Source organism: Trachypithecus francoisi, unplaced genomic scaffold (assembly GCF_009764315.1).
Source record: "Trachypithecus francoisi isolate TF-2019V2 unplaced genomic scaffold, Tfra_2.0 Lachesis_group9, whole genome shotgun sequence".
Classification (NCBI taxonomy): domain Eukaryota; kingdom Metazoa; phylum Chordata; class Mammalia; order Primates; family Cercopithecidae; genus Trachypithecus; species Trachypithecus francoisi.
Window position 1 is genome coordinate 48,623,271 of NW_022681474.1, and position 12,827 is coordinate 48,636,097.

The following is a 12,827-nucleotide window of genomic DNA, read 5'->3' on the forward strand; positions in this document are numbered from 1 at the left end:
CTCAAAATTTTGATTTCTTCTCTCCTTTTTCATCTGTATTATCACTCTGTTGGGTCAGGCTTCTGCTCTTATTTGGATTATTACAATATTTTCATAAGTGCCTAGCTCAGTTTTGTTGCTGTTGTTAAAATTTGTCCTCTAAACACCCGTCAAAGCCATCTCAAATGCAAATCTGTCACTCCCTAGCTAAGGCCATGCGTGATAGTCATGGCTGTCTGTGATCTGGCCCTTGCCTAGTTTACTAGCCAGTTGCTCCTCACCATTCATCAGAGCCTAAGTGCAATAGCGACACTGCTTATGATTCTCCAGATGTGCTATGCTTGCCCTCACCTCTGTATTATTGTGTGACACTTAGAATCCTTTAACTAAAATTTCAAGCCTTCCACACTCCTCTGTCTTCTGAATCTTGTGCTTATCCTTTGGAACTCCACTGCAGTCCCTCATTCCTGATGTGTGATGTCACTTCTTTGCCTATCTTTATGTATAAAATCAGTGTTCCCAATGCAAAGAGATGATCAATGTTTGAGATGGTGGAAATGCTAATTGGCCCGATCTAATCACTATACATTATATGTATCAAAACATTACTTTGTAAACCATGAATATGTACATTGTTACGTCAATTAAAAATAAAATTAAAACAATGAAATGGTTTTGGTGGGGAAAAAAAAATCCTTAGAGCAGTGCCTGCCATATAGCAAGTGCTGTATACATGCTGGCTATTAATGTTCAACATTGTTTGTTGATTTCATTTTTGGGTCCATTTCATGTGTAACACTGTCAGAACCTACTGGTGACTGCATGAATGATGGCTGTATAGTGTTCCATCAAGTTGCTACATTTTATTCCAGTTATCCTCTTATAGGACAATTGTAAACTTGTTAACTTTCAGATAACACCTTGTTACAGGTTTTCTCTTACTTAGGATCATTTCCTTCACATAGATTCCTAGGAGTGGGATAACTGAATCAGAGCGCAGGTATTTTGAAGGCTCTTAAAAATACAGCTGTATGTTTGTCCAAAAAGGTTAACTACTGTGTCTAATGATGTGCCATTTTTTGTGCAGTCTGGTTAATTACATTGGGTATTTCACCACTAACTTAATATTTATAAAACAATACTTTATTCAACAAGTTAAATACAACATTTTACCATTTATATGTGTATTTGTGAGAACTGGCTATGTGTCTGTTGAGACCTTAAAAATGATCTTAAATGTTTGGACAGGCTCTTAATATACTTGAGATATAAATCCTCTGTCATATATGCGTGGATTTTTCAATAGCTTTTAACTAATGTTAATTCTTAAGATGCCTTAAAATGTTATATAATTAAATATAAATAGTTTCTTTTGAATAGCTGTATTTGCTACATAACTTAGAAATGTGTCCTTCTAAATGTATTCTTAGAAATGTGTCTTTCATGATCTGCAATACATCTTTTTTATCTTTGTGAATTTTTATAATTCCTAAACTTAAAATTCAAGTGAAGATTATTTTTTGTATGTAATAAAGTCTTTTTCAATTATAGTATACATAATAGCATTTTAAAAATCTTCCACCTTGTTTGGGGTGCTTATGTGATATGATCAAGCCTTTGTAAAATGTCTATTTCTGATCTCTTTGTTAATGAGAATATATGTTTTTGTTCCCGATGTATCTAAAGGGGATGACATTCTTTGCTTGTTGTAACACAGTCTAATTATTTGCTTATTTGTTTTTCTCTCGGGAAAGATATTATTCACATCTATATTTGAATTTCCTTGCTTATATTACTTTCTCTTTTGGATAACTGAATAATGATACACAAACAACATGGACTAACTATAGAATAATGATTAACACTTTGGAAATGTAACTGGATTCCTGCTTAACTTGACAGTAGGTTTCCATTTAATAGTATTAGGCATTTCTTATAGATCCAGTTGACAAGGTGTTCTCTCTTTGATTCAGGAGGTACTCCTCAAAAAGTGGCTCATGGACAAAGAATCTTCCTTGTTATCCTTCAGGCACATTTATCTTTTTTGCTGATTTCTAAACCAGCCACGAAATGCCTCCATGCCTTTAATTGTTCTGTTGCCTCTGCTTCTCATGTCCTTTGTTTTCTTTCACAGGCTAGTCTTATGTATCCCTTGAAGTCTAGCTAAAGCTGCTTTTTTGTATGTGATTTTTTTTTTTTTAACTCTGTGACCTATGTCCCAGTTTTCTTATATGTAAAAAAGGGATTACAGCACCTACCTCAGGAGTGTGGGTAGAATCAAATGCTTAAATACCTGAAAGTGCTTAGTTTTTAACATCTAATAAGTACTCAATAAATGCTAACTGTTGCTGCTACTGTTGCTCATTGTCAACATGTCAGACTTCATTATTGGATGAAATCTTGTTTTTTTTTTAAAAGGAGGATTTCCCCCCTAAATGACCAGATGGTTCATTCATTACTGTGTCTTCATCATTGATTTCATGCCTCTCATTATGGTATTTTAAATACCGCATCTAAAAATGTTTTAATATTTCAGACTGAAGATTTATTAAATGAAATAAAACAACTTAAAGAGGAAATAAAGAAAAAAGATGAAAAGATCCAACTATTAGAACTTCAGCTTGTAAGTATTGTAGTATAATGTGTAGAGACTTTTCAAACTGGGTGAAATGTGTTTTTCATAAAACTCTGAGCCAGAATTAGAGTTTAGCTTTATTTTTGGCTCTCAAAGTTGTACTTTTATATTATTTTTAGATTATATGCACTGTAATTAAAGTGTGTGATTTAACTTTTAATCTAAATATTAAGTATGTGGTTTGGAAAATTCTTCATTGGTTCAGTGACCTCAGTTTTGGGTATTTAAAATTCACCAATTTGCATTCGTTTTGTTGATAGAAGGGTAAATAGCTTTTCTTCAGATATATTTAAAGAAACAAGTACTAGTGAGTTGAGAACAGGATATTTTCTCTCTCTCTGAGGAGAATTAGCCTGAGTCTTCAGATTTAGGTAGCTGCATAACTGTCAGATTGAAGGATATTCCAAGAAAATGTTTATTTCCTATGGATGATGTTGAATGATCCATCAGAGTCATGTTTGAATCTTTATAATCTAATAATTGTGCAATTTCAAATATTAGTCTCATTTGAAAACAATATGGTGTGTTGAATTTAATTATTATTTAGTTTGTATATAAAAGACCATGATAAAAAGAAAATAATGGCCTAAAAATCACAGCAGTCAAAAGGAAATCTTTGTTGTGAGTCAAGAGCATATTTTGGTCTAACAAAGCAATTTGGTGAAATATTAATCTCACTGAAAATATAAAGGATATACTGAGCTCTGAACCACTGGGGTCAGCTCACAGAGATCTATTTCGTGAATAAATAGAGCGGACAGATCAAATATTATGATTAAAGAAAGAAAATTTATGAATCTGAATAAAAAATAGCATAATATTGCAAATTGGGGTCCTGTCACATACAAAATTAAACAGGCAAATAATAAGGCCTAGTGTTTGTGTTCAAAGCCAAAGACAAGAACCCAATCAACTTTCAGGGAGAAGAAAAAAGACAACAAAGGAAATTATGTAAGCTTCGATTTTTGCAAAAATATATCACAGAGCACAGGATATTGTGTCTTGTACAATTCAGAGAAGAGGTTATGAACCTCTTATTTTATATCCAAGCAAGTTTTTATTTATATGCAAAGGTAAATTCTGAACTTTAATGTCTTGACAGATATGCTACCCAGTTAATACGTTTCAGATATTTGAGAGGTACATTGAAAAATAACTCAAGAATAAGGAGATAAAGATTAAAATGAATGAGCGGTGAAATGGAAACTAAGTGGTATAAGCTTCTGAGCCACTAGTTGGAGAAAACTTACTGCTCGTTTTACCTAGTGTAAATTACATATCATTCTAATGTTGGGATTTCTTTGCATTTACAAATCCTTAATTTTTCTGAAATTAAAAATTATTTTTAATTTTAAATTTTTAAGTTGCTATTAATTTTGGAAAACATTCAGATTAAATCAGTTTGAGGAAGAAGGTAAGGAATATGCTGAAGGAAGTTAGAAGTACTGAATTTTTTATCTTCTACAAATGAATATTCTACATTCTTAGTTTTTCAAAATATACTTAGATAAATTATAATAATGTTTATGACATGCTTTAAAGTAACTGTTAGTAGGTTGGAGTAAAGTATCTTGCAAAAGTTAAAATTTTAAAAAAAGACAAAGTAGAAAAATAAGGAAAACTTAAAAGCAGCACAAAACTAAAGTAATAGAAATTAGACCAAATATAACAAATGTAATAGTAATTGCAAATAGTCTTATGTCTTGGAGAGACTTCCCTTGAGGATCTAAAGCAAAATCCAGTAACTTGCTTTGTATAAAATAAATTTAGCTAAAGGAAAATGGCACAATAAGGCTGAACATTGACTGGGGGAGGCTGGACATGGTAGCTCACTCCTGTAATCCCAGCACTTTGGGAGGCCTAAGTGGGTGGATTGCTTGAGGTCAGAAGTTCGAGACCAGCTTGGCCAACATGGTGAAACCCTGTCTCTACTAAAAATACCAAAAAAATTAGCTGGGTGTGGTGGTTCACGCCTGTAGTCCCCAGCTGCTTGGGAGGCTGAGGCAGAAGAATCACTTGAACCCAGGAGGCAGAGGTTGCAGTGAGCCAAGATCATGCCACTGTACTTCAGCCTGGGTGACAGAGTGAGACTCTGTCTAAAAAGTAAAATAAAAGATTGGGGGAGACAGAATAAAATTATTCTCATCAAAAATATTAGGATTGCAGTAGTAAAATGAGCAAAGTAAATTTAAGACAAAGATTTGTGAAAAAGTTCACTTTATATGGACATATGATAAATAATGAAAGATTAATCTTTTTATGCCGTGAAGTTTTGATAACGTATTCTTTCTTTTAACCTCAGATTGTGTATTTAAAAAAGTAAGAACAGATCTCTTCATAGCTCAAATTATGTTACCATCTCTAAACAATTAACAGTAATTCCTTAACATCTTCTAATATCTAGTCCATACTAAGATTTTCTCAGTTGTTCCAAAAGCATCCTGTACTTTGATGTCCCTAAACTAAAATTCAGTCTAGGACTATGCACAACTGGTTATATCCCTTAAGTCTCTTTTAATTTAGAACCGTTCTTGTGTGTGTGTGTGTGTGTGTGTGTGTTGATTTGTTGAAGAGACTGCACCAGTTGTCCTGAACAGTATCTCACCTTGAAAATAATTTTTAGAAAGATTTAAGAAATATTGAAGAGCATCCTAAAGAAAGAAAAGTGAAAGCATTAATCTTTATCAGTAGGTAGCTTGAAATTCTCTGTACACAATTTATTCAACCTAGAAATCATATTTATCGTAAAAGAGCCTGCCACCTGTTTTTCTAGGTGGTGTGCATAGTTTTCCCATGGATTGCTTGGGAAGCTGTGGTGTATTCAGCTAGAAATTCCCTCTGTAAACACATTAGAATCTCATTAGTGTGTTTACAAATTGCAGAGGAGCTGTGGCCCCGTACCAGGAGAACTCTGTGATATTTTCTTTACAGTTCATGTAAAGACTAATGTTAGTGTGGTTTTCTCAACATAAATTTAGAGGATTAGAAAAGATACACTGTTTCTCACTGCAAGCAGTGATCTCTATAAAGTGAATGCCTTAGTTTAGGTGGTCAAGTATCCTTATAGTAGAAAATTAGAAATTACTCAAAGATTTTAGTAGTATCAAGTTTAGTTATAGAACTTGAGAAAGTCACTTGTTCAAACCAAGAGAGCTTTAACAGATACAAACCGTTTGAAAACAAAGATAAGTAATAGCGTTTTTCACATTATCAAATTAAAATCACCTATTTAAAAAATTTTTAATTTTCTTTACATTTCTATTCTTAATATAGGAATAAAAATCAGAAGAATCATAGACTAGGAGTTAAAGGACTTGTTTCTAATATTAATTAGCTAAATGGCACTGACAGTTTCCATCACCTCTCTCTAGTGCTTTCTTTATCCAAAATATGAAAGTTTGTCTAGGTGATTTCCAAGTTCCCTTTCAGTTATAGCCTTCTATGCTTTTTTATCTTTAAAAAATATATACATTCAACGCCAACCTATGTTTGCATGCAAACCTTCATAAAAATACATTGACATTATAAAGTGTTGAATTCAAAATATGCTGATTTAAAATCAGATTGCAGTGCTCTGAGAACTGAAAGGCATAGAAGTTAAACTATTCAAACCTTATTTAAAAATGCTAAGAATGCTTGTTTATCTTTACTGCAATATCATAGTTAAATAATAGTTCAGATACATTTCTCATTGACTCTTCAGAATAATCTTGGGAAATTGCTAGTGTAGAGTTTCCTTTATGGAGACACGTAGACAGTGGAACTCACGTTAAGTGGGCTAGCAGTATAGTATATTTGAAATGCCAAGACAGACCTGAGTTCAGATCCTGACTTTGAAACTTAATAGCCACGTTCTCTGAAGGGAGTTCTATAATCTCTCCTAAGCCCCTTCTGTAAATGAGGATAATAAAAGTAGTACTGGGCCTGGCACAGTGGCTCATACCTATAATCCCAGTGCTTTGGGAGGCCAAGGCAGGCAGATCACCTGAGGTCAGGAGTTCGAGACCAGCCTGGCCAACATGGTGAAACCCTGTCTCTACTAAAAATATAAAAATTAGCCGGGCATGGTGGTATACACCTGTAGTCCCAGCTACTTGGGAGGCTGAGACAGGATAATTATTTGAACCCGTGAGTCTGAGGTTGCAGTGAGCCAAGATCGCATTCCACTGCACTCCAGCCTGTTCAATGGAGCAAGACTCCATCTCAAAAAAAAAAGTAGTACTGACCATATAGGGTTATGATAGTTACACTGTGATAGAACTACATATGTAAACTACCTAATGCCTGGTCCGTGGATACATGATGAATAGCAACTCTTATATAAGCCCTAAATCATTCAGTGTAAATCAGTGCATACCTTATGATGTTTTAAGTTCCAAGTAAAAGTCCCTAACTAAAAGTAATTTTAAAAATAAAAGCAGTTGTAAACTCAACAAGAAATTATATAGGTCCCATCCATTTCCGTGGTTTCTTATTGGTCATTTGGCTAATGATTGATTAGGTTCCAGATGGATTTTTTTGGAATCCTCTTGGCTGTCCATTCATGGTCACAAGATGTCTGTTGCTCTGTGTGTCACATTCTCACACAGTAATACCCAAGGATAGGTTAAGGGCCTATTATCTCCAGTGTCTGTTTTTAAAATCAACAAACCCTTTCTCAGATACCCTAGAATTTCCTGTTTGATTGGCTAGATTTGAGTTACTTGCCCCTTCCTAAGCATAGAAGAATGGGATTAATCACATTGGTTCAAACTAATTAAGATCTAGCTCCTTGGGGTAAGAGATTAGGACACATTTCCCCAAATATGCGACCAAATAGAAGGTGAGCGTCTGTACAGTCTCTCAGCAATAAAGAAGGCAGATGGTGAGAAAATGATTTGTTAAGTCATTTTATATATGTTGACGTGCCACTAGAAACTAGACTTTCCAAATTTTGGAAAACACTTATATTTGCCAAATATTATTTTTCATGTGTTAGCATATAGAACAGAAAATAAATTATAGACAGTCCACTACTTAGGAGTTTTTGATTATATGATGGTACAAAAGTGATACTCATTCAGTAAGCTCCTCAACTTATGATGGAATTATGTCCTGATAAACCCATCATAGGTTGAAAATAATCCCAAGTCAAAAGTGCATTTTTAGCAATATTTGAGTTTATCCAGGTGTGACCCCATCATAAATCAAGGAGCGCCTGAATTTCTGGAATTGCAGTAGGGTGGAATAAGTAAAGTGCTTTCATTTCAATAATGTTTTTAAGTTATCTTTCTGTTCCTCATATACCCCTCATATATGTTAAAAGTTGATCCTATTACAGTGAATTCCAAGAGACTGTAAGTTGACTCGATTATATATTGAATTTAGGGGGTTATTTTGGAGTTAGCGTCTCACTATATCACCCAAGATGGAGTGTGGTGATGCAGTCTCAGCATACTGTGGCCTCGACCTCCCGAGCTCAGGTGATCCTTCCCTCAGCCTCCCAGGTAGTTGGGACTACAGGCACATACTACCATGCCTGACTGTTTTTGATGTGTGTTTTTTGTAGATACAGGATTTTGCCATGTTGCCCTGGCTGGTCTGGAACTCCAAGCAGTCTGCCAGCCACAGCCTCCCAAAGTACTGGGAGTACAGGTGTGAGCTACTGTACCCGGCCTATATTGAATTTTGTTTCAGTGACTGTCTCATAGGAATGGAAAATATGTCTCTATGATAGACATTTTTGTTTTTAGATTTTATTTTGTATGAGGAAATTGGAATCATCTGATTGCAGTTAAGAAAATTTTTGAATATGGGTAAATATTATTAAAGTAGAAATGTATCATTTTAACCTGATGCAATAATCAAGAATTTTTTAGTTTCCTATGAGAAAGTATGTCTACCTCCAGTGAAGTTGTTTAACAAATAATGTGGTTATTTTCTAGATTTTCACTAAGAGAGAATTCTCTCTTGTTGTTTTTTTTTTTTTTTTTTTTTTTTGAGATGGTGTGTCGCTCTGTTGCCTAGGCTGGAGTGCAGTGGTGCGATCTCGGCTCACTGCGAGCTCTGCTTCCGGGTTCATGCCATTCTCCTGCCTCAGCGTCCCAAGTAGCTAGGACTACAGGCGCCCGCCACCATGCTCAGCAAATTTTTTGTATTTTTAGTGGAGTTGGGTTTTCACCATGTTAGCCAGGATGGTCTCGATCTCCTGACCTCGTGATCCACCTGCCTCCGCCTCCCAAAGTGCTGGGATTACAGGCGTGAGCCACCGTGCCTGGCCAGGAGAATTCTCTGTATCAATATTTTAATGATGTTTTTTGAAAGTGATGATTATTTGAGAAAGTTACTTTGTGTTATGTAAATGAGTGTGCTTTGAGTGGAATCGTGTGGAGAAATCATTTGTGAACAGAAATGGTCAGATGGATCTTGTCAAAGGGCTGACACTCTTCAAAATATTTCAGTCTAGTAAAGTCGACACATCATGAAAGAGGCTTCATCAGACAGCACATGAGAACAGACATCCTGACAAGTGGACTGGTGGTATTCAGTGTCCAGCACAGTCCCATAAAAAATGCATTTAAGAGACTGAGCTTTAGTGACTGTAGTACCATGACAGTTTAGGGAAATATTGTAAATTCTGCAGTTGTATTCTTTATATGCTGAATATTCCTATATGTTCTACATCCATATACTTAACTCTATATATTGATTTACATAAAATCATATATTGTATGTTTTATGGACAATATAAGAGATTGCCAAGGGTAATTTAGATTATTCAAAATTCTAACCTTATAAGGTTAGAATTGAGGCTGAATCTCAAACCCACTCCCTGAATAAGATGAGAGACCACTTAATAGACCTTAATGTTTGCTGTTGATAACGTTTTTTCTTCAAAAAAAGTAGCCAGAACTATTTTGCCATGTGTGACTTTTTTGTTGATTTGGTTACATACCCCCTAAAAGAGCCCTGATTACCTCCTGTCATAGCTGTTAATTTTTTTTTAGGTAATTTATTTTTGCTTGTCTCTTAGGTGTTTATGTGTTTTCCTAAAGCTTCTCTTGTGTGTCTTGGTGTGTATATGCAGAATTAAACCAGTGTAAAAATTTGTGTTTTTGTTTAGGCAACTCAGCATATCTGCCACCAAAAATGTAAAGAGGAAAAATGCACTTATGCTGATAAATATACCCAAACACCCTGGAGACGAATTCCTGTAAGTAACATGTGCTCTTAGCCTCCTCTCCAATCATATGCTATTTTGAGGTTTTATTTCACTCTTTTTACAGCAATCTCTTAATACTTTTGAATCTGTCATGGCTGTTAATTTTGTTGTAGGTAATTTATTTTTGCTTGTCTCTTAGGTGTTTATGTGCTTTCCTAAAGCTTCTCTTGTGTGTCTTATGTAAGTGAATGTGCATTTAATAGCGTTTTCATTCTGCACACTATGGTTCATTTTATTTGCGTGTCTACTCTTCTCTTATTGCATGTATTTATGAGAGTAGTTCCACATGCCTTAAAGGAAGCAGCAGTCCTCTATGCAGTCATCCTACTTTAGCAGCATATGACACTTTGAAAATATATGATGTAGCGTATTCCTTTTTTGTTAAAACTTTTTAAATGTGTTTATTATAATTACTCAGATGTCGAGGGTGTTAGGAAATATAAATGCACAAAGATACAGACAATAAAAGTTTTGTTTTAGGCAGAACTAGGGAATGGTTTATTTTAAATAGAAAGTACCTATGTATTCCGTGCTTATTTGTTTTTCAAAAATGTTGTATCTCAAAACATGTTTAGTGCTAAAAATACTCTATCATTTAATTTGGGTTCTTGAGAACTCAGTTTAGGTTATGCATGAGCCAGAGAATTATCATATGGACGTTAGTCATTCTCCTATTGTTTGGGGCCAGGTAATAGACATTTCTTGTTAAGAGATTGCCTAATAAGTCAGCCTTGACTCTTCTTTTGCCTTATATTTAGGAGTGGAATTCTAGTAACACAAAGGAACAGAGAAATGTAATGGCTAATATAATCAGCAATTTAGTTTGTAAAGCTTAGCCATAAGCCTTTAAAGTTTATAAAAGAGTATTGTTTCTTTTCATCTAACAAGTATTTTTTGTGTGCTCTTATAAGATACGATTGTAGGAGTTAATCTGTTCAACAAAAGTTTGATGATCCTCTCTCATCCCAGATATTTGGGTTTCGAACTAGAAGTGGGGAATTAGGGAAGGAAATACACAGACAAAGAAAGATTCCTCCATTTATAAGTACTTCTTAAAGAAATTGGGAATACACTGATGTAGTTAAAGTGCTGTGTAAGTCTATAAGGTTCAAAGGATGTGGGAAAATCTAGTTGAAAGAATCAAGGAGCTTGGTGAAGAAAATAAAGATTGTGTTTGAAACGTGGAAAGCAAAAGACACCAAGAGACAAAGATGATGTAATATTTTTTAATGTTAAAGGCGGTGGAAGCTCATCTGTTTGCAGACAGTTGTTTAATAGAAGACCATGTCCCTTGCTTCTAGATGGAAGTTTGGGCTTTCCAGGTGTATCCATTTAACCCATAGGGATGTTATGTCTTCTAACTGTGCTACTAAGAAGATTGGTGATTCCATTAAGCATGATAAGTTCCATTTTGCCATCCTTATGGAAATCTTTATACCACCTCTGGCTCCTTCAACCTCACTGTTCTGGAAACTGGATGTTAGTCTTCCTCCTCATCAGACAAAAGTAACTCGTTCTGGAATGTGTTCTTGAGTTAGTTTTACTATGATCTTAGGTCAAGTGAAGATCAGTTTTTCAGCCTAGCACACCTAACAAACCCAGACTTCAGCTTTCCCTGTTATCTGTTACTATAGGAATCATCTGGCCGAATACCTTTGTTTTGTAGCTAAGGTAGCAAAAGCTAGGGAGATTAACTGGTGTAGCAAAGTTTCCATAATTAATGAGTGGCTGAGCTAGTACTACAACTTAAGACTCTTGACTGCTAGTTCTAGGTTCTTTTCCCTAAAAGCACATTGAAGAGCCTTTGAAGGAGAGTGGTTTGCTGCCAACAGCAGCAAAGCAAAAATTTGAATGTTTTGAGATTTTTCCAAGGGGATTTTGGTATCACTTAACGGCTGCAAATAATATCTCTGAAGTAGAGAATCAACAGGAAATAAGAAGAAGAAATATAATAGTGGAACAGGGGAAAGGAGGAAAAGCAGATATTCATTTACTCATTCAGCAGATATTTATGTGCCTACTTCAAGCCAGGCACTGTATTAATTTGGATGTGTAAATATAAAGAAGATACAGTTCCATCCCTCAAGATGTTTGTAGAAACCTCTGGTATGCTTAAATGATAGTAAGCACACGCTTTCTCTGCATGTGAAGAAGCTAAGACGCAGAAGTGACTTGTGCAAGTGTTTATCCAACTTGTATACAGCAGTCTTGTTTTAGTTGCTTTTCTTTTGAATGGTTGCAGGAGGTGAGTGGGCTAGAAGGAATAGAGAAGAGAAAAGAATCATAGCTCTGGGAAGGGAGGACAGAGGCTTAATCTTAGTGAGATCATAATAAGGACTTACTTCTTCCCTGAGAGGAAAAAAAGCAGGTGCTCAGGTTTGCCCTGCATCGTAGAAGACTTAACGGTACACTGTGATAATCCATAGAAACATACTTGTATTTTAAAAATTATTTAATTAATTTATTTTGAGACAGGGTCTTGCTCTGTCACCCAGGCTAGAGTGCAGTGGTGCAATTATGGTCCACTGTAGCCTTGACCTCCTGGGCTCAAGTGATCCTCCTGCCTCAGCCTCCCAAGTAGCTGGGACCACAGGTGTGTACCACCATGCCTGGCTAATTTTTTTATTTATTTTAGAGACAGGGGTCTCACACTCCTGGGTTCAAGTGATCATTTTGCCTCAGCCTTCCCAAATGCTGAGATTACAGACATGAGCCACCATGCCTGACCACATACATACTTGTATTTTAAGTTACTGAGAAAAAAGGATTTTTGGTTGAAAAGGCATAGTTTCAGTAACAGTGTAAAAGAAAACTCCTCTACAACCAAATTAGGTTCAATCTAATGTGAGTATGAAGAAATCTTTTGACATATTAAATTACATAAGTCATTTTCTCAATAGAAATAATAAAATTCAATACCTCTGACTAAAAGAATGAAAAAATAGAATACTAAGGATACTTTATGAATAACATGAGGCCAAAAAATATATGTTTAAAAGAGAAGTACTCTAA

General features: G+C 35.1%; 1 protein-coding gene across 10 annotated transcripts in view; it reads left to right on the forward strand.

Annotated features, from left to right (window-relative positions):
- The window catches only part of CCSER2 (coiled-coil serine rich protein 2), a 190,956-nt gene that overhangs the window by 146,255 nt on the left and 31,874 nt on the right, over window positions 1-12,827 (forward strand). For all 10 annotated transcript variants that reach the window (XM_033209862.1, XM_033209858.1, XM_033209859.1 and 7 more), the window contains 2 exons: window positions 2,516-2,602; window positions 9,717-9,806. In XM_033209862.1, coding sequence (XP_033065753.1) covers window positions 2,516-2,602; window positions 9,717-9,806 — 177 coding nt within the window. The remainder of the gene's footprint in view (window positions 1-2,515; window positions 2,603-9,716; window positions 9,807-12,827) is intronic.